This window comes from Typopeltis vanoorti, chromosome 11 (assembly GCF_054136105.1).
Source record: "Typopeltis vanoorti isolate ZY-2024b chromosome 11, IOZ_Tvanoo_1.0, whole genome shotgun sequence".
Classification (NCBI taxonomy): domain Eukaryota; kingdom Metazoa; phylum Arthropoda; class Arachnida; order Uropygi; family Thelyphonidae; genus Typopeltis; species Typopeltis vanoorti.
The window spans coordinates 18,600,188-18,623,287 of NC_143559.1; the positions used below are offsets into that span (position 1 = coordinate 18,600,188).

The 23,100-nt window shown below is 37.2% G+C and overlaps 2 protein-coding genes across 2 annotated transcripts in view; one reads left to right on the plus strand and one right to left on the minus strand.

Annotated features, from left to right (window-relative positions):
• The window catches only part of Gnmt (Glycine N-methyltransferase), a 102,105-nt gene extending 84,779 nt beyond the window's left edge, over window positions 1–17,326 (minus strand). The window contains exons 1-2 of the mRNA XM_090400364.1: window positions 16,997–17,326; window positions 12,841–12,968 (exon numbers count right to left, since the gene is read on the minus strand). Of these exons, the coding sequence (XP_090256490.1) occupies window positions 12,841–12,968; window positions 16,997–17,202 (334 nt within the window). The 5' untranslated portion in view covers window positions 17,203–17,326. The remainder of the gene's footprint in view (window positions 1–12,840; window positions 12,969–16,996) is intronic.
• The window catches only part of Hsp83 (Heat shock protein 83), a 140,073-nt gene that overhangs the window by 104,047 nt on the left and 12,926 nt on the right, over window positions 1–23,100 (plus strand). The window lies entirely within an intron of this gene.

Consider the following 23,100-nt stretch of genomic DNA (forward strand, 5'->3'; position numbering starts at 1 on the left):
TAGTCAAAGGTATTGCCAGTTCCCTTGAACATTCTCGCAAAACTTAATGTGAATACATCTGTGGGATTGGATGGTATACCGGCACGGGTCTTGCATGAAGCGGCTAATGAATTATCAGTGCCCTTGACCATGTTGTTTAATCTGAGTCTCAGGTCTGGCTTAGTCCCGAAGGCGTGGAAAGAGGGGAAAATAGTTTCACTGCATAAAGGAGGATCCAAGACTATGGTTGCAAATTACCGACCGATCAGCATATCAGGAGTCGTTGTCAAGGTCTTGGAGAAAGTAGTCAAGGGAAAAATACAGGAATGGATTGATGAAAATGAGATACTGTACAGAGGACAGCATGGCTTTGTGAAGGGTAGATCATGCCTCAGTAACTTGCTCAAGTTTTATAACAAGGTGACGGCTGAACTGGATAAGGGAAATGGGTTTACAGTGATACTGCTGGACCTGGCAAAGGCGTTTGACAGGATACCACATGGAATTCTAATCCATAAACTACAACATATGGGAATGGATATAGGGTTGGTGAGATGGATAGCTGGGTGGTTGATGGAGAGATATCAAAGAGTAGTTTATTCAGGAGTAGAGTCCAAAACACGGCCTGTGACTAGTGGTGTGCCACAGGGTTCTGTTCTTGGACCACTGCTGTTTAATCTGTTCATTAACGATATAGGGAAGGGTCTAAGTGGGACAGTTCATTTGTTCGCTGATGATGCAAAGTTGGGTAGGGCGATAGTGAATGCAGAAGATGTCAAAGTCTTGCAAGATGACTTAGATAGATTGGAGTTCTGGACTAAGGAGAATGGATGTCAATTTAATGTGACAAAATGTAAGGTTATGCATTTCGGAGTGAAAAGATTAGCAGCAGTATACCACATTGGTGGAACTGTACTCCAAGAGATTGATGAGGCCAGGGACTTGGGAGTGTTGGTGGATAGGGAGATGAAGTTTAGGGGGCACATTGCAAAAGTAGCTAAATCAGCTCATCAACTCACTTGGTTGTTGAAAAATACCTTGACGAGCAGAGAAAAACAAGTTATTGTACCTCTGTACCGAGCCCTGATAAGACCTCATCTCGACTACTGTGCCCAGATTTGGTCACCTCGGTTCCTTCTTGATGGGGAGGAGGTTGAGAGGATCCAGAGGCGAGTGACTAAGATGATAGCAGGTCTATGGAATGAACCATATGAGAACATGTTGAAGATTTGTGGGTTGCAGAAACTAGTTGATAGGCAGAAAAGGGGAGACATGATTGAGACATTCATATTGCTAAAAGGATTCTATAGGATTAATTCAGATGATATTTTTGAGATCAGGACTGGTGGTGGGAGAACTAGGGGACACCCATGGAAGCTGGGCAAGAGCGTGGTTAGCAGGGGTGTTAGAGCTGGGTTCTTTACTTTTAGAGTGGTAAATGACTGGAATAAGCTGCCAGAGTCTGTTGTGGGTGCTATGACAGTGAGCGAGTTCAAGCAAGGTATGATAGATACTGTGAGAATGTTGAACAGCTGCGTGAACATGATGTTTAGGGCCTCCCTCGATGAGTCTAAGGACTCCTGGAGTAGCCCGTGGTAATAATAATAATAATAATAAAAAAAAAACCCTAGCTGATATCCCATCTAATTCCACAGTTTAGATGGACAGTGGTATAGGTCACAGAATGTGGAAGCTGGTGATGAAATGTATAAGAAACTTGGGTTAATGAACAAGGGAAGGGTGATCATTATGGATTTCAATTATGGTAGTATAGACTGGAATGAAAAAATGGCATTTGGAAATAAGGAAAATCAATTTCTTGAGAGATAACTATCTTAGGCAATATGTAAAGGAGGGCATGTGAGAATTGAGAGTTTTAGATCTGATCATTTCATTAGAAGATGTGATTATGAATGAGGTATCACACTTCCCTCCAGTTGGTGAGAGATCATTAAGTGATGACCTTAGCTGTGATCCACCTTAGAATTCAGCAGATGAAAAATTCTGTGAGGAAAGAAATTGTGTGAAATTGTGTGAAATTGCAAGACTTGTGATTAGGAGACAGTTTAGAGCTATAGCATGGAACAAGGAGTTAAAAAAAAAAAAAAAAGAAAGAAATAATTGCTGCTTGGGAATGAGGGAATTAAGCATGAAATCTTAGAGAAGAAGGCTCTTTGGAGGAGCATAAGATGAATAATGGTAATAATCAGTTGCACAAAAGGCAGGCTGGGAGAGTTACTCGGTAAGGACAACAAAATTGCAGTACAAGCAGAAATTAGCAAATCAGCCAAAGAAAAACCCCAGGGACTTTTTTCATATGGATCAAGTAGAAAGAAGAAGAATGATCATGGCAAGATGATGTTAATAAGTGAAAGAGGTAGAGCAGTAACTGCTGCACAGATCATAGTATTCAGTTATTCATCAGGGTGTTTGATTCTCATCAGTGCGAAATCATGAGAAGCTGAAGTGTAGAGAAAATGGGAGGACTTACTGCTGAGCAAGCAAGCAAGAGGTATATGAGGCATTAAGTAAGCGCAATGCCAATAAAGCAATAGTTCTGTATTAAGGTATTGGAGAAATGGGTGAGAGCTAGGATACAAAAATGGGTTGATAACAACAGCATTCTCTGTAATTTTCAGCATAAGTTTGTTAAAGAGAAGTCATGTTTTACAGGAGGACTAGAATAGATTGTATGAGTGGTCAATAGTACAATAGTATGGAACTTCAGTTCAATGTTGCAGTGTTAGATTCTGAATTTTGGTAAGAAACAATAATATGCAAAGTATATGCTTAGTGAGAAAATTTTGGAGGAGACAGGAGACCTTGGAGTGGTAGTGGACAAGGATCTGAAGTTGAGTGATCACATTGCACAAGTTGTGAAGTTATCACATCAGATTATGGCAATCATGTGGAGGAATGTTAATTTGCAGAAATAAAGATGTTATGGTTCCATTGTATAAGGACTTGATCAGGCCTCACATGGATTACTGTGCACAGATTTGGTCCACTAGTTTTTAGCGATGAAGATATATTAGAAAGGGTCCAGAGAACTGACTAAGGCAGTAACTGGTCTTTTGGATATGAAGACAGATTGAGGAATGCACTTTGCAAAACCCTATGAACAAGAGGAAGAGAGGGGGATATGATTGAGACGTTTAAGTTAGTAATAGGGGTGACTGAAACAAAAAAGACCAAAACTGGTGAGCGCTTTCTGAGCAATAAATACAAAATGTTATATTCAGGAAATGACAATCAAGGAAAAGAAGGAGTAGCCATAATATTCAACACTAAATACGATGCTAATCTTCTTGAATGGCAGGCAATTTCAAATACAGTGATGTGGGCAAATATCAGAATGGGAAACTGGACAATGAGACTTATTTGTGCTTATGGTCCCACAGAAGGTTCTCCTAAGGTAGAAGTGGAGGAATTTTTTGAGGCTTTAGAGAAATCAACTGACACAATGAAAAGTTGGTCCTTGTTGTGGATCTAAATAGCAGAGTAGGAAATGATTGTCAGACATACAAAAATATTTTGGGAAAATTTGGAGAAAAGAGAAAAGCTAATAATAATGGCAAATACCTCTTGGATTTCTGCTCAGGACATGGACTGGTTATTATTAACTCAATCTTCGAACATAAAAATGTGCACAAATTCACATGGAGAAAAGAGGCAAGGAATAAGAAATGTCTCATTGACTATGTTATTGTTGATAGTGATGTTTTCTCTCTGGTGCAGGACACTAGAGTGTACAGAGGATTTGAAATTGGAAGTGATCGCCATTTGGTCCTAAGCAAGATAAAACTGAATTTCATATTGAAAAGAAGAATATGTAAGAAAGTTTCAAAACGAATAAAAGTTGAGCAGCTCTCAGATGTGAACTGTAGACTAAAATATACAAACATAATTCAAGAAAAAATGCAAGAGTTTGAGAACAGGAATCAAACCTTGGAGATTCAGTGGCAAGCTCTGAAGAAAACATTGATTGATTCTTCCAGAGAGGCATGTGGTGAGGTTGTCTGCAAGGATAGAAAAATCAGAACCCCCTGGTAGACACAGGAAGTTAAAGAGGCAGTGGAGGAAAAGAAGAAAGCATATCAAAAGTTCCTGGCAAATAAGTCAGCTTGTACTCTTAGAGAATACAGAGACAAATGGAAGAAAGCTAAACATTGTGTAAAACTAGCTAAACAAAAGTCATGGAAAGATTTTGTTAAAACATAGAAAATAAATATCAAGAAGGAGGCTAGATATTCTGGAGGTAAGAGTGCTATAAAAGGAATGAGAGATGATAAAGGTGATATGAAAACTGGACAAAAAGATATCCTTGAAGTATGGAGTAATTACTTTGAAAAATTGCTAAATGAAACAAGCAGTGATGACAGCACAGTGATGGAAAACACTGACCAGGCATGCAATCAGGAATACATATCCATACTTGAAGTAGAAAAAGCCATCAAAAGTCTGAAATGTGGAAAGGCAGCTGGAGTAGATGATATTAGACCAGAACTGCTCAAGTATGGAGGTATAAAAATTTTACAGTGACTGCACTGCATAGTTCAGAGAGCCTGGACAGAAGGATGAATTCCAGATGATTGGAGTAGAGCTCTCATAGAACCCATATATAAAAAGGGAAATAAAACTGATTGTGGGAATTACAGAGGTATTTCTCTACTGAGTGTTCCTGGAAAGATTTATGCCAGTATACTTGAGAAACGGTTGAGAAGTATTGTGGAAGAGACGCTTGGGTGAGGAACAAGCTGGATTCAGGCCAAATAGAGGCTGTCAGGATCGGATATTCACTTTACGACAAATAGTTGAGAAGTCATGGGAATATAACAAAGATCTGTATTTAAGTTTTGTAGATCTGGAAAAAGCATATGACAAGATGCCAAGAGAGAAGCTATTCAAAACGCTACAGTTGTATGGTGTCAGTGGCTCATTATATCAAGCAATACTTAGTCTTTGTTGGAGTTGTAAGTCAGCAGTTAGAATTGAAGGAAGTACAGGGAGATGGTTTAATGTTAAATCTGGTGTCAGACAAGGATGTACATTATCTATATGGATTACATCATGAAAGAAAGTGGTATTAAACCTGATATCAAAATTGGAGATGTTAATGTCAGCTCGTTGCTTTATGCAGATGATGTTATACTTCTAAATATATCTGCTACAAGTCTGCAAGATTCCCTCACTAAACTCAATAACTGTTGTGATAGGTCAGCAATAAGAAGACAAAGATAATTAAAATAGGCAGAAGCATTGAAAATATCAGCTACATTGTGAATGGAGAAGCTATAGAACAAGTAAAACATTTCAGCTACTTATGCACGATATTCAGTGAAGATGGTACATTAAATATGGAAATAGACAGCAGAATCAACAAAGCTGGTATGGTAGGAAGTCAACTGAATAAATTTATGTGGAATATAAGAGAAATTAGTCAAAACACTAAATTAGCTGCAAGACAGTGTTCAAACCAATTTTAACTTATGGATCTGAGAACTAGGTCAGAAGTAAAACACTTGACCAAAGATTATAGACCACAGATATGAGAGTCCTGAGAAAGATTAGGGGCATGAACAGATGGCATCAATGGCAATATCATATTAAAAATGAGGATATTAGGAAAGAACTTGACATTGTTAGCATCCAGGAATGTGTTAGCAGAGCTAATCTCAGGTGGTATGGTCACTTAAACAGAATGGGAGAGGGAAGATTAGCAAAACAAGTGTTCTCTGCCAGGTTGGCAGGAAAAAGACCCAGAGGAAGACTTAGATATAGGTGGATTGATACTGTAAAAAGTGCCTTAGAAGGTAGAAATATAAGATCTGACAATGTTGTAGCTTTGACAGCTAACAGATTGATTTGGTGGAAAATTGTAGGTAGGAAGTTAGTAATGATGTAAATTTTTCATGTAGTACTATCATATCCTGTACACTCCTTGAGGGTAAATGTCAGGAATTTGATGATGATGATGAAGTTGGTAATGGCTTGTTATCAGGTTAATTATTATTATTATTATTATTCGTGACACCTCCAAGGAGTCCGAAGACTCATCGCGGGATGACACCCACTGTACAACTCTCAGTCTCCACTACTACACAGAACCTCTACTACCAATCACCTACACCAACGGCATCTACTGCCCACAACTATCACCAGCACAGCTAGTATTTTTTGTCTGTAAATTGCATGTGTTCTGAAGGGCTGATTTGTCTGTATGCAGGATGAAAAACCCAAGTTTCCGGGAGAAAAAACCCTGCTACCTCCGTATGAGATCAGCTAACTCGCCTACGATTGAAAAAGTCCATATAAAGATTCCTCCCGTCATGACGAGAATCGAACTTAGGCCTTTTCTAATCGAAGGGCGCAATGTACCATCGTTCTTCCAATTGCGCTACGGAGGCACTTAATGTTGAAGAAATTTTTCACAGAATGGGAGAAGGGAATAGAACAAGGGAACATCCTCAGAAACTGTATAAGGAAAGGGTGAGCAGGGGCATAAGAAGCAGGTTCTTTGTTTGGAGGCTGGTGAGTGCAATGCATTGGCTGATGTTGTGGTGCATGTAGATACATTAAATGGGTTTAAAGCATAGTTTGATGGGCTTTGTGTGTAACAGTGTGTACCTCCCAGAATGAGTCTTTTGACTCCATGGAGGTCTGGTGTTAATAATAATAACAGTAACATATAATAAAAGAGAAAAAATAACATATATGCATTGCCAGAATGTGCCTGTGAACACCTATAAGCATGAATGAGGTATGTTTGGTATGATGCACACTGATTGATCTCGCCCCAAAGAGTCTGCTGAAGGGGTATTTCTTATAATAATGGCAGTATATATATTACGTGTATGAAATTATAAAGGTACATTAATTCAGTAAATTATTTAACCTTTCTCATATATTTTTATGTTCATATGACACATCATATCGACCTAAATTTAACTGCACTATATGAAAGGTTATATACACATTATTGTCATGGCAGATAATGATTGAGAATGAAGCTATACTGAAGGCTATTATATTCCATATTATTATTATTATTATTATTATTATTATTATTATTATTATTATTATCCAATGACCCCATGGAGTCAAAGACTCATCTAGGAGGTCCTTTTATAATACACACAACTCATCATACTACACCTTAAACACAGTCAAATTCTCTGCAGACACCACACTCTCAGGCAAGACATTCCGATCATTCACAACTCTGCATGTAAATAACCTGCTTCTCACTCCCCTGCTCACATCCTCCTTATACAGCTTCCAGGGATAACCTCTGGTTCTCCTCTGATCTCCCACTGTTTTCTGTAAAACCTCTCCAAACATCAATCCTATAACAACCCCTTACTAACTTGTAGGTCTCCATCACCTTCTTCCTCCTATTCACGAGATTCTGTAAATTGCATCTTCTCAGCCTTTCCTCATATTTGACATTCCAGAGATCAGAATGTCAATTGCCTCTGAACCCTTTCCAACATCCCTTCATCCTTTTGAAAAACAGGTGACTAAATCTGTGCATAGTAGTCCATGTGTGGCCTAATCAAAGCCTTATACAATGGAACAAGAATCTCCTTACTTCTACAAGTCAGTGTCCTCTGCATCATAGGTATGACTGTGGTGAGATGAGGCAGAGAGGTATGGTATCGAATGAGTGGTATCAGTGGAACTAGCTGTAGATCCAGGAATGAGCAGTTGTGTTTGTATACAAATGCTAGAAGTGTAGGGAACAAGGCAGATAAAATAGTTGCACTAATTGATTCTGTTTACCCAAAAATTGTTGGAATAAGTGAGACATGGTTAGATGAGGACAACATCCTGAAAGGAATAGAGATGGAAGGGTATGATGTGTTTCGTGAGGATAGAAGGGGTAAAAAGGGAGGGGAAGTGCTATTGATGACATAGAAAGAGTTATGTCCATACAAAGTAGAGATGCAAGAGGGAAATAGTGCCACTGGTTTTGAGGCAGTACGGTGTGAGATGGAGATGAATGCAATGAAATACTTGGTTGGATGTTGTTATAGACTAGGTAATATGGATGGTAGTGACTATGAAATGTATAATCAAATTAGCCAAGCAAATAAGAAAAGAGTGATCATTATGAGCGATTTTAATTATGGCAATATAGACTGGAATGATGAGATAGCAACTGGAAGTAAAGAAAATGAGTTTCTTGAGTTTTTGAGGGATAACTACCTCAGACAGTATGTAACAGAGGGCACACGAGCATTCTTATCACAGCATGTAATTATAAATGAGGTGTCCAATCACCCACCAATTGGTGAGAGTGACCATGAGGTGATTACCTGGGTGGTTGCCAGCAGTGTGAGGACCTCTATGAGAAAAGGGTATATGTGGAACTACAAGGGGGGGGGGGAGTGATTATGAAGAGCTCAGGAGACAACTTGCAGGTGTAGCATGGAATGAGGAGTTAGCTGGAAAAGAGATCAATGCAGCTTGGGGGAATTTTCAAAAACTGTCTAGTAGATGCAATGTCTAAATGTATTCCAAGGGTGAGAAGGTTAAATAAGATAGGTGTGAAATGGGTGAATAAAGAGATTAAGAATGCGAAACAGAGAAAAAGGACATTATGGAGGCAGCATAAGAGAAGTGGAAATAACCAATTCATGAGAACTACAAAGACCAAGCAAAGTGGGTGACTTGGTTGGTGAGGTATGAACAGCAGTTAGTTAATGAAGTCAAAAAGAATCCTAAGGATTAGTTAAGGGGATAAAAATCCCTTATTGTTTTTCAGCCAGTAAGCGAAACTAAGATCGAAAACTATGATCTGAACGTTTCATGCCGACGAACTGTCGATGGATCCAAGCGTAAGTGACCACTTGGTAGTGCCACACCCGGGCAACTCATTGCAAAGGTGGAGCAAGATCCCTCACTATTCTTGATATTTTCTCATAATGTAAAAACACACAGCTCCTAGGAGGTGCAGTACTGTTTTACATTATGAGGAGAGGTCACTACCCAGACTGGTTTCAACCTTTTTTGAGGTCTCATCAGTGAGTAGCTAGACCTAGAATAAGGTCTACAATAAGGGATTTTTATCCCATTAACTTATCAACCTCGCCAGAAAAAAATAGCCATTTGGCTTTTCTTTTCAGAATCCTAAGGAGTTCTTTCGATATGCAGCCAGCAAAAGAAAGAATGATTATGGAAGGATGACACTGATGGAGTGGTATAAAGATAGCTGTTGTAGAAGGTGTGGTGGACATACTTAATGAGCAGTTCATAAAGGTCCTTCAATCTTGTGAATGTGACTTCATGGAGAGATTGAAAGCAGTTGATGATGGGGAAGAGAGACTGACTGTTAGTGAGCAAGAGGTGTATGAGGAGTTGAGCAAACTAGATTAAAATAAGGCTGTGGGACTTGATAATATATCACCACATATTCTGAATGGATGTGCCAGGTAGTTGACGCCAGCCTTGACATATTTTTTTAATACAAGTCTTAAACTGGGTCAAGTTCCTAAGGAAGGAGGGCAAGATTGTGCCACTTCATAAAGCAGGTGATAGAACTCAAGCATCAAACTATAGGCCTATCTCTGTGTCACGTGTTGTAGTTAAGTTGTTGGAGAAGCTTGTGAGAACTAGGATTCAGAATTGGGTTGACAACAGTGGTATTATCTTTCAGGACAGCATGGATTTACTAAAGGGAGGTCATGTTTTAGTAATCTACTTACTTATTACAATAAGGTGACTGCTTCCATTGACAGAGGAGAAGGATATGCAGTAATATATTTAGATTGCAAAGGTTTTTGATAGATTACCGCATGATAAGTTGATAGTCAAACTAGAGTGGATGGGATTCAATATCAGATTGGTGCATTGGATTGGAGACTGGCTATCTGATAGGTATCAACAAGTTGTGTATGGGGGAGCGATATCGAGGAAAAGGAAAGTTACTAGTGTTGTGCCTGAGGGGTCTGTTTTAGGGCCATTGCTGTTTAACTTGTATATTAATGATATTGGTGAAGATTTGGATGGATATATTCAGTTGTTTGCAGATGATGCAAAGTTTGGACGAACCATGAAGAGTAGAGAAGATGTTGTGGCCTTACAAGAAGACTTGAATAAATTGAGTGATTGGGAACGGGAATGGGGATATGAGTTCAATGTTGCAAAATGTAAGCTTTTAAAATTTGGAAAACAAAAATGGGATGCAGAATTTATGCTTGATGAGAATATATTGTCAGAGGTGGAGGAAATAAGAGATCTGGAGGTGATAGTGGATAAGGATCTGAAATTTAGGGGACACATAGCCAAAATTGTGAAGATAACACAAAGGCTTCTGGGAATGAATGATGTGGAGGACATTGCCTTGTAGAAGTAGGGAGATTCTTGTTCCATAGTATAAGGCTTTGAATAGACCACACATGGACTATTGTGTCCAGATTTGGTCACCTAGTTTTCAGAAGGATGAAGAGATGTTGGAAAGGGTCCAGAGGTGACTGACTAAGGTAGTTTCTAACCTGTGGAATGTTGAGTATGAGGAAAGATTGAGAAGATGCAACTTGCAGAGTCTGGTGGATAGGAGGGAGACCTACAAGTTAGCAAGGGATTATTATAGGATCAATGCTGGAGAGGTTCTACAGAAAATAGTGGGAGATCATGGGAGAACCAGAGGTCATCCCTGGAAACTGTATAAAGAAGGTGTGAGTAGTGGAGTGAGAAGCAGGTTTTTTCATGCAGAGATGTGAATGATTGGAATGCCTTGCCTGAGAGTGTGGTGTCTGCAGAGAATTTGAGTGTGTTTAAAGCACGGTATGATGAGCGGTGTTTATTATAAAAGGACCTCCTAGAGGAATCTTTGATTCATCTAGGAGTCAAATTTTAGGAATAATAATAATAATAATAAGAAGAAGAATTTTAGGAATAATAATAATCATTCCTAAAATTCTTTGTGTTCTCAAAATTTTGGCAATGTCCCCTAAATTTCAGATGCTTATCCACTATTATCCCAAGATCTCTTATTTCCTCACCTCCAACAATACATCCCCACCAAGCAGAAATTCTACATCCCATCTTTGTTTCCCAAATTTTAAAACATTACGTTTTGCAACATTGAGCTTGCATCCCCATTCCCATGCCCATTCACTCAATCTATTCAAGTCTTCTTGTAAGGGCATAACATCTTCTTACTCTTCATAGTTTGTCCCAACTTTGCATCATCTGCATGCAACTGAATATCCCTATTGAAATCTTCGTTAATATCATTAACATACAGGTTAAACAGCAATGGCACTAAAACAGACCCCTGAGGCACACCACTTGTGACTTTCCAGGATATTGCTCCCCCACATTAAAAATAAACATAAAAGTTATGTAACCGCATGACATGATGCATTCAGATATATGATAATCATTAATATTCTAAAGGGTGTCCCAAAATTCATGCAAGATTTAAATTTAGCGTCATTTGTGTGGTAAAGTGTTGCCAACGAGAAAAAAAAGACAGCGTGACAGCTGACAGTTCAAGGTTATTAAAAATGGAGCGCTACACGAAAGAACAACACATTTTCATTGTTGAGCAATATTTTAAAAATAATGAAGGTTTGGCAGCTACAGTTCGCAATTTTCGTACAAATTATGGTCGGAATAGTGATTTAACTTCATCAACTGTGAAAAGATTAATTAAAAAATTCAAGGAAACTGGATCAATTAGTGATCTTATACACTCTGGCTGTCCTTCAACAAGTCGTTCAACAGAAAACATCGAAGCAGTTCGTGAGAGTGTTGCTGAGAGTCCAGGAACATCAATTCGGCACCGTGGTCTTGAATTGTGCATTTCGAGAAGCTCTCTACAGCGTATTCTCACGAAAGATTTGCATCTTTATGCTTACAAAGTTCAATTGACTCAAGAACTGAAGCCTACAGACTACACACAGCGAAGAGAGTTCATTGAATGGATTATGGAACAACAAAAAGTGGATGCTTATTTTTCGAACAAAATCATCTTCAGCGATGAGGCTCATTTTCATCTTGATGGCTTCATTAATCGACAAAATTGTCGCATTTTGGATTCAGAAAATCCACGAGTGATTGTTGAGAAACAAATGCATCCACAACGTGTAACTGTTTGGTGCGGATTTTGGGCTGGAGGCACCATTCTTCTTCGAAAATGCGGCTGGTAAGGCAATAATAGTTAATGGTGCTCGCTATCGCGACATGATAATCCAGTTTTTTGTACCTAAATTGCAAGATATGGATGTGGACGACATGTGGTTTCAACAAGATGGTGCCACATGCTATACAGCCCGAGAAACAATTCAATTACTGCATGAGTCATTTCCTGGTCGTGTGATTTCCTGTTTTGGTTATCAGAATTGGCCGCCCAGATCATGTGACTTAATGCCGTTGGACTTTTTTCTTTGGGGTTTTTTGAAGTCTAAGGTTTATGCCAACAAGCCCATGACCATCCACGCCTTGAAGGAGGAAATTGAGCGCTGTATCAACGAAATTTAGCCACATTTATGCAAAACGGTCATGGAAATTTTTGATAAAAGAGTGCGTATGTGCCAGCAAAGCCGTGGAGGCCATTTACCCGATATGCTATTCCATGCATAACCCTATACTGTATACTTTAAGAATCAATAAGAAATTACAATTTTTAATTAAAAACTTGTATTTTCTATCAAAATTACTTCTTGCGTGAATTTTGGGACACCCTGTATAATGCTTAAAAATTTCAGTTGCATTACATCAAGCTGGATGAATTCGGAAAAGTAAATTATACTTTTATTTACATTTCAATTTAAATAGCTTTATTTAGTATGTGTGCAACATATGATTATGATAATGCAAACTGGACAACTCTTTTCAAAACTAACTGCTTACCCCATTTATCAAATGCTGACTCTTTTCTGCGATTCCATCTTTTTTTAAGAGCATATTTTAACATTTTATCACTAGCATCAACACTAGTTACCTGAAATCCTTCTTCCAATAGCATGATGGAGTCAATACTAAAGAAATAAATAATAACAGTGTCAGTTAAAATTTTAATAACAATTTTGACTTATAAGAGGTTCTGTCTGATTTGAAATGATATATTAAAAGGATAAGGAATTTTTTTTTTGGTCAAAATAATTTATAAAATAAGAAGAATCCTATATGTGAATGGAATTTAGAAAAAAAATCTTATATTTTCATTAAACAAGAATTCATGCATTATATTCAGGATCTATAGATTTTTTTAACAATTTTTATTAAAAATATTATTATGTAGGAGCCCAAGAATCATCGAGAGAGAGAGAGAGAGAGAGAGAGAGAGAGAGAGGGAGGGAGGGAGAGAGTGCCTTCTAAGTTACACAATGCCTAAATACCTATCATCTCCTTAGACACATTCAGTGAAGACTTACTATATCCAGTGACAGCCCATTCCATACTCATCGAATGGAATGGGCCCACATGCAATGAGAAGAATCTAAAGCCCTTATATGCTTTCTATCTACATCTCATACTCAGCTTCCATCTTTGACCAGGATTTCTTCTATCCACCTGCTGTGAGCTGCTCACTTGCATAGCTGTAACATCCCTCCATCTATTTCTCAACTTCGAAGACCACATCTCCTCAATCTAGATTATGGTCTTAATGGGTACATGAGATGCAATATACAACTTTTCCTGTAAACCTTGCCTTCTTGGGGTGTGGCCTGTTTCCGCAAAAGGGAGATATAGCAAATTCAGCATGTCTCCCACTATAAAAATAATAATAAAATTCTTCCTATTTGGAGGAAATTATCATTAGGCTAACTAAGTGGTTGGCCTAATGATCTCTCTCTCTCTCACACACCCACACATACACTTTCATGCATTGGTGCACTCAGGAAGAGGGGGAGGGTATGATTGAGACATATAAGCTAGTCAGGGGTTGTTATCAGGTTAGCAGGGAAGAAATTTTTCATAGAATGGGAGAGAGGATAGAACAAGAGGCCATCACTGGAAAGTGTATAAAGAGGGTGTGAGCAGAGGAGTGAGGAGAAGGTTCTTTGAATGGAGAGTGGTCGTGAGTGGAATGCATTGCTGAGTGTATTGTGAATGTAGACACATTGAATCAATTTAAAGCACATTTGGATGGGCATTGTAACTCCCATGATGAGTCTCTGACTCCATGGAGGTCAGATAATAATAATAATATATTTAAATATATTCTTCCAGGTGTTACTTCCAGCTCACTATGGAGTTACAGGGCTCATCATTAGAAGCCATCCTGAAAACATTCATTCCACTCATTCACCACTTGAGTAGGTAGTGAATGAGTGGAATACATATCTTGAGTAAGTGGCAAATGAGTGGAACGAGTAGAGTGCATTGCTTGGGTATATGACAAATGAGAGGATTGCATTGCTTGAATATGTGGTAAAGCCCAATGCTGAACGTTTGTAAGGTGAGACTGGTTTCTCATAATGAGTCTTGTGACTCCATTACTTCCCCCCCCACACACACACACACATACATGCAAACATGGAGTATCAAGTGAATTTGGCAATGCATTTCATCATCACCAGCAAATGATCCACTAGGTCTGTAATAATACTCCATCATGTGGTTTGATTTTATTAAACTTCACCTCACACCAGATAGCTTTGAACTCACTGCTGTGTGGACAATTGTTATTAACCTCCCTACTGGCCAATGTGGATGAAACAGCAACACCAAATTGCACTTCTTATCCATGTTATTTGGGTTTTAGAGCTTCATATCCAGATTTAGCTCGACGTCTATAGATGTCGTGGCCAGTTGGGGGGTTAATATTGCAATCATAGCTTTCTACCATAACTGGACTCAAATCATCCAATATCATTAGCTACAATTCCCCCCTCCCCATCCTCTCCTATTCTGTCTATCCATTCTTAAAATAATGTAGCCTTCAACATTCGAAACTCCTGAAACAGTTTTAATTACTCGGGTCTAAGACTGTCTCAGGATAATGTTTTCTTATCATATCTAGATGTAGTCTGGGTTATGCAATAAGTGGCACTATCACTTGTCATTGTCCTTTGCATTATGACAATCATTTTCTGGGTAACCATTACAGTATTGATCTTAACATCAACTATCCTATCCACTAGCTTATCCCTCCTCAGATCCCTTGCCTTCTCCACCTCCTAGGACAAAGTTCCACTAATACAATATACACTTTTCCATTTCATCTGGTAAAAGTGCAAGGCTATAAACTTGACAAAACTGAACATATATTCCAATTCATCTGCCTAAAGCATCAACCTGTTCAAATCCTCTTATCATATCAGAACTCTGCAAATTATTCCCCCAATTTAGCAGTATCGCCAACACAACTGAATGTCTCCTCTGAAATAGATAGATAAACTAAACAAAAGCTGAACAAAAGTGACAAGTAGTGTTCTATTGATACACTGGTTGTCACCTTTCTCTTTCAAGAATGACATTGAAATACACAACTTGCTGGCTTCTATAAGATAACCAAACCCAGTACCAGGTTACCAATTGACTATCCATTCTATTAGTTTCAATAGTACTTTAACATGTGATATTCTATCAAATGCCTTTGCGAAATCTAGAAAAATCACTGCAGAAACACCTCCTCTGCTCAATACAGTTGTCAATACAAAATTTTACTAGGTTACTGAAGCAAAACCTCGACATAACAAAAACCCATGCTAATCTCTGGAGAGATTCCTATTTTTATTCCATTTTGTATCCTATTTGTAATGAGCTGCTACTACTGTATTGATTTAGGATTAATTGTATTCCATATTATTATATATAAAATATAATAATATGGAATACAATTTAAAAATTTGTCCTTTCGTTTATTTAGAAAATATTTTATTTCTGCGCTATTTTCCCCAGAATTATAAGTTTCCACTCTGTTAGGATAAAAACTATGTTGATTAAGACATAACATTTAAAAAAATGATGGAATCTTAAAATAAGCACGAGATTCTTTCTAATCTGGACCGTACTTAAGCACAGACGCTCTAGCTCTAGCTGAGGACTCCGAAAATTTAGGGCCACCAAATTGAGGAAGGGGCCTCGGAGTAAAGCGCATCGGGTAAAGTGTAAGTACGGCCCTGCTTCTAATCACGAGTCTGAGGAAACGAACTTCAACTTACTTTCGAAGAGTAAACAAATCACTGTCTAAACTTTCATATTTAGTTATCTCATAAATTAAACTAATAAAGAGTGGATCCTCACAATTGAAGAGTTTAAGCTAAAATCAAATATTTCACACATTCATACGCCAGCAGTGAGGAGAAGGAAACGAAAGAATCACTAGAATGCTATTTTTAATAGACAGTGGGGAAAAAAGAAGTTATTTCAATCCCTATTGAGAGCAGTCACATAAAATATCTGGACGCAATGGTGTAACTAGATACTGTACATACTCCAAAACCAACCCTTCCCAATACGAGGGAGAACCTGTAAGCTGAAGTCAATATGACGAACGCTTTCAAACGCTCTTATTATGGTCAGCCCAAAAATTGTTAAGCCGCTAGTACGAGTTAAGTATGTATGTGCACTCTACAAATGATCTTGTATATAATGGATATATAATGGAATGAAAATGATACGAGTTAAATTATATGGGTGATTTATGACATCATTACAGCTACATTCTTGTAGCATCGGAAAAAACATGATCCATCCACAACGCCACGAACAGTGAAAAATGCTATATTCTAATAATGTAAAAGACAAGAATTTCTAGGCTATTTCATATACAAATGAATCATTAGTCAAGGACCACAAGATCTGCGATTAAGAAACTTCTCATAGCAAAAACCCATTTTCTTCTTGTAGCTCAAGGGGAAACCCTCTCAGAAAAATTCTTCCCAAAGCCAAGTGGCAATGGAAAGACTAGCCAGTTCTCTCTAAACCACAAAATCTTAAGATCTGTCCTTTCCCCTCTGTTGTGATCGACGGAGGGGAAAGAGGAAAAAGATAATGTTACTACGGCATCCTAAACATATATGAACATCACTTTTCCAAAGATATTGCTATATCTTACCCTGTTCCACAAGAAACGTCGAGAATATGATGGCAATTATGAGCTCTTAGCAACGAAGTAAGGAACCGTCTATAATGATTGGTGCGATCATCCTTATCCCCAATGTACACCTCCCAAACTTTGGCTGCTACCCCATCTGCATACTGATCTGGAAGCCCCTCAGTTCCGACACCAAGGGAGCGAGTACGATATATACTGTCAACCATTATAAGGGAATTCTGATATAATATTGTTTATTATTAATTTTTAGATACTCGCTAAAAATCTAACATTTCCTATTTTGCTCTGCTTAATGAAGTATTTTGCAAAGATTTATTAATATGATTATATATATATATATATGTGTGTGTGTGTGTGTGTGTGTGTGTGTGTGTGTGTGTGTGTGTGTGTGTGCGTATACTATATCTATACTACAGGAAGAAGGCGTGGTATAAGCACTTGACTTACTAAACGAACAAGACAATAATGTACTTGGAGCTAATATTAATGAAATGTGTTCATTTATGATTAGAAATTTCAGTGTAAGCTAATTGTTTATCTGACATTTGTCGGATAATGTGATGGTTATAAGAATATAAATACTAAATAGGGATGTAAGGGAAAAAAAATAACATCGATTATAAAAGCCTGGTAATCGGAACTGTGTGCGTCGGTAAGTAAAACACGTGCATTTGTTTACTGTTTGGCGAATGTTATCCAAACTCGTGTTGAAAGACGTAGCAGCGATTTACGTTTAATTCTTATCTTTTTTCAGACTGACAAATTTCTTAAGACTGTAAGGTCGGGTCATTGACGCCATTTTGATTATCAAAATATTTGTCAGATTTAATTAAAAGAAACAGAAAGCTGGGCAACCAAATATGTTATTTGCAATATGTAGTACATGCTTATGATTACTAGCCACCGATTACAAATCGCTTCTAGTTAAGCAAGGAGAGGTGTATTAAAGATTATATAAAGAAGTTGATATAATGAAATTTAGGCTAGATTTGACACAGTGTTGTTTGGAGTTCAATTAATAAAAATATGTTTCTTTGCTAATTGGGATGCGTTTCAAAATGTATATTAAAAATAATGCATATCATAGACAACAAAAATAAAACTAGCTAATTTCACTAAACGCAAATAGTCTAATTACGAAATGTAATGAAATTAAAGTTAATTAGTTGGCTTTAAATGAAATCATATATAGTTAATGCCCAGCCTTACGACGCTTTTCAATTACAACCAATGCCCCATTTTTTATTATTATTATTATTATTATTATTATTATTATTATTATTATTATTATTATTATTATTATTATTATTATTATTATTATTATTATAAATTTATTACTAGAAAAAGGTTTAGAAAATATAAAAGCCAGCTTGGTAGATCTTGTCCAAGAACTATTTGATAAACAGAATAAAGAAATAACAAAAAAAAATTAGCGAATATGAAGAGTTTGTTTAAATTTACTAATTTAAAAGTCGAAGAAGTCTTACAAACGGTAAAAGACATTAAAACCAGCATTAACGCATTAACTGACAGGCAGCACAAATTGATAAAAGACACATCGGAACTCCGTCAAGAATTTAATTCCCTGAAACTACAATACGAAGTTTTAAACCAACAACAACAAAAAGAAGACCTTGTCATAATCGGTCTTCCAGAAACTGAATCCACAGAAAATGTCAGAGACGTAGTTTTAAAGTTAGGCCGTGCAATTGACATCCCCCTAGAGCATAATGATATTAAAACCATAAATCGGTTCCCAGGAAGAACAAAAAACAAGGCTCACCACGACCCGCACCAGTCATAATTCGTCTGACAAGCAAGGCTACAAGAGACAATCTCATAAAAGCCAACAGACTGAAAAAAACCAGTAGTCAAGGATTTAAATGCATTGCAAGACAATACGCCATTCTTTCTATCTGAGTATTTAACACCTTTCAATCAGAATCTTTTGAACCAAGCAAGAAAAGAAAAAAACAGAAAAACAGTATCAATTTTTATGGATCAAAGACAGCAAAATATTCTTGAGAAAGTCACAGACTTCAAAGTCTATACAAATAAAAAGCTCGGAAGATATAGATAGGTTGCCAGAGTGAAACAAAAGACTCCAACTTAGTTCAATAAGAAGATCTCAACACAACAAAAATGAATGTGAACCATCAGATAGATGTAATTACACCAGAATACATCAGTAATTGTACTTTCGAATCGCTTGATGCATGGAAACAACACACAGTACAAGCGAGAGGTCTCTCAATCTTGCATATTAACATCAGAAGCATCCGAAAACATTGGTTATTGTTACAGGCTTATCTGAGGAATTACACTGATATTATTCATATACTGATTCTTACAGAAGTATCCATAACTAATGATGAAGCGACTGCTTTCCAAATTCCAGGCTTCCAACAACATAGATCATGCCGCCAAACAAAAAGAGGGGGTGGAATATTAATATTTATCAAACAAAAATTAATAGCAAAAGAAACGGCCTATCAGTTTGCGCATGCTGAAACCCTTTGCCTCGAAATCACTAATACCACTAATAGACAGCATCCCATAATACTAAATGCTATTTACAGGCCACCAAACCTAAACATGATAAAATTTTTGCATGAACTCAATTGCTGGCTTTCAAGCCAAGAAATATGCTCAACCGAATACCTAATGATAATCGGCGACATAAACATAAATATTGCAAACGAAAACCAGAACAACACCGTACAATACCTGGACACGCTATCCATGTATAATCTAATACCAACAATAACATTGTTACACCTGATATCTTGAGAATATAGTATTCCAAGTTATCATGGTGTAACATGAAAAATAAATAACATAAATAAAAACCCCTGCATAAAAAGGATAATTTAACTAATAAAATATTCTTGCATCCAGTATAAATTGAGTAAAATGTAAAGGTCTATTGTTTAGTTAAGATAACAAAAGAAAAGAATGTATTAAGATGTATTATGACTAAACAAGGAATTTGTATTAAATAAGTAGCTAACTAAGAATTAATGTAGTAATGCGATTAAGAATGAAAGAATTAAGTGCATAAGTATAAAAGAATGAGTCATGAAATACGCTATGTAAGAGGCTACAGATTAAGCATTAAGTAGAATTCTGAGAAAAGGTTTAAAAGGGGGTTAAGATAGAGGCTAACAAGAGAAATAACGGAATATCGCTTAGGACCTATACCCGGATAGAAACTTCGTTACGAGTTGCCGATCAAAATGACGTATGGCGGCAAAATGCTACCCAATTGGTAGACAGACAGAAAACAAGTAGGAGGCGGGAAAAAGAAGTAAGAAAGGGCGCCGTTAGGGATGCAGCTATAAAAGGGTTGGTAAATCCCCCCCACCCCCACCCGTGGCTTTTTTTCGAAGAGTAGGCTCTTTTGGGTTTGGGGGAAGACGTTTAGATAGTCAAGGAGGCTTGAGGCCTTTTGCCAGAGGAGAAGAAACGTTTGGATAGTCGCGGTGGTTTTAGTTTGGTTTTCTAGTGGATTTCACGGTGTTCCTGAGTGGAGAGATATGGCTTATATCCTCATGCCACAACAAGGAATCGAAGGTGAGCGGGAAAGCTATTCCCATATTCCTATATAGAAAGCGAAATATACCATAGAGTCATTAGAAAGCTGTGATAATATCCATGTCCTCGTTTCGGATAGTACAGCCGACAGCGCAGATGTTTATATAGCCCTGAATTGCAAGAAGTTATGCAAGCAAGTTCGTTCAGTAGAAGGTAAAGGCCCGTAAGTGAAGCTAAAGAAAGGTATTGTGAATTTTGTCTTATGTTAACTAGAAGTTGTTTGTGATAGGTACCATTGTCATAATACGGAACTGTTAAAGTGATTAGGGAGAAATTATAATAGGACTTTAGAATTTGATAGAGAGTGTTAAAAGTAAGCTAGCTAGTGTTGATAATTTGTGAATAATTAATTATCCTAAGAATCTTGAGTGCCTACTATATTGTAAAAGGAAAGTTAATGACATAGTTGTGTGTTAATGAAGTAAATGGTTTTATTGATATTGAGTTTGATTAGTGTGAATTGAGTAATCAAGTAGCCTGAGGAGTTTGAATGCCTAGTGTGATGTGTAGAGAATCGGAATTGTCATAAGTATGTGCTAAAGTAGTTAATGATTTTGTTAGTGTACTTGAAGTTGAATAATCTAATAATGTGTGGTGATCTAATTTGTCCATGTTAAGTGAATTCATGTTTTGTATGAAATTTTGTGGCTGCATGATCGTAGTAACTTTTGTCGAATCATAGCCCAACTACTTGTATTAAGCAAATTTTAGTGTGTAAGTAATTTAGTTGAGTATTTTGATATGTACCATGTTTAGAGAAATAATAAACCTTTTGCTTAATGAAAAAAAAAAAGTTGTCTGATATTGCTAATCCAATGCACCGCTTAGAAACGTTCGAGCCTAATCACGCGGGGAATTAATGTTAAGAAACGGGAAGTTTAAGGAATTAATGTTGAGTAACAAGAAATAGTGTCACGACTGCAATAGTTACACTCTCAGATATTTGAGTTCCTTTTCTCTGTTTATGTACAAAATATCTTAAACTAAATATCCCAAAGGGCGCAGTTAAAATACAAATACTAGGGATACTACGGGGAACAATAACTCAGATATTAGTAGAAATTTTGGTGATGTCTTGAAAGTAGAAGTTAGAAGAATATAGACGAAGGCAATTTGTAAGACAAACAAAAAATCGTAAGATAGAATAGGGACGTAAGAACATCATGCACTAGAGAAGAAATATTCGGAAATACTATCACTGCCTCCTGTCTAGATCATATAAACATCCGAGCACCACCAAACAGTTACGCTGCATCAGTCATAAAGTGCAAAGTAGCAGACTATCACTTCACCGCTCTAAACCTGCACACCAAGACAATATCCATGCAATGTCCTACAGAAGAAAAGCGACAGAAAACAATAATAGACGAAGAAATAGTCAACCACGAAATAAGAAAAACAGACTTGGAACACCTGGCATCAGATTCAGCAGATATCTTATACAACAACATTAAACTCACACTGGAGGAAATATATAAGAAAACTACAAAGAAAGTAGCATTCGTTCAAATACAACACAAATTCCTTGAATAACATAAAACTGAATCCTAGAAATACACAGAAAGGACGCTTTATGGAACGAATTAAAGCGATATCCAAATAACACAGATTTAAAAACTGAATATAAGATAACAAGGAATCGTCTTACAACACAAATCAGAAATGCAAAAAGAAGCTACTACAGAGACAAATTAACCTCTGCACAAAACAGTATAAAAGAAACCTGGCATCTGATCAACGAGATGCTAGATTGTGCTCCCAAGACCACCGCCTCCGAAACCATAAAACACAGCTTCATGAAAGATGCAAAACCTATCCAACAACTAGCAAGTTATTTTAACCAATACTTTGCAGACTCCATACAAGAACTGCACAGAAATATTCCCCAAAGACCCTCCACTTGGACCATAATCAAAACACATTATGGTTCCCAACCATAAAAGAAGCAGAACTTCTCTGTGCAATACATCCAATCAAACCAAACAAACAAAGGCCCAGGAATTGATGGTATCAAACCTAAAGATATAAAGCAACATGCAACTAGTGTAAGTCCTATCCTACTAAAATTAATAAATGAAATATTTAAAACAGGACAGATGCCAAATATGCTGAAGACCGTCGTAATCACACCCATATACAAACATGGAAAAAGAAATTTAATCAGCAATTACAGACCCATAGCAACATTGCCAATTATCAATCAAATTATGGAGCGGATCATATTGAAGAAACTCACAGCATACACTGAGAACTTTCATATTATCCCCAAAGCACAATATGGTTTTCAGAAAAATAAGGGAACAACATCTCTCTTGGAAGACTTTACAGACGTAATTAATACCTCCTTAGACAAAAACAAAATTGCCATGGTAGTCTTTATTGATCTAACTAAAGCATTCCATACACTCACACATCAAACCATGTTAGAAAAGCTGAGGCATGTTGGTATAGACGGGCCTCTTCACATTTTATTTACAAACTACCTTCAAAATAGAAAGCATATCACACGT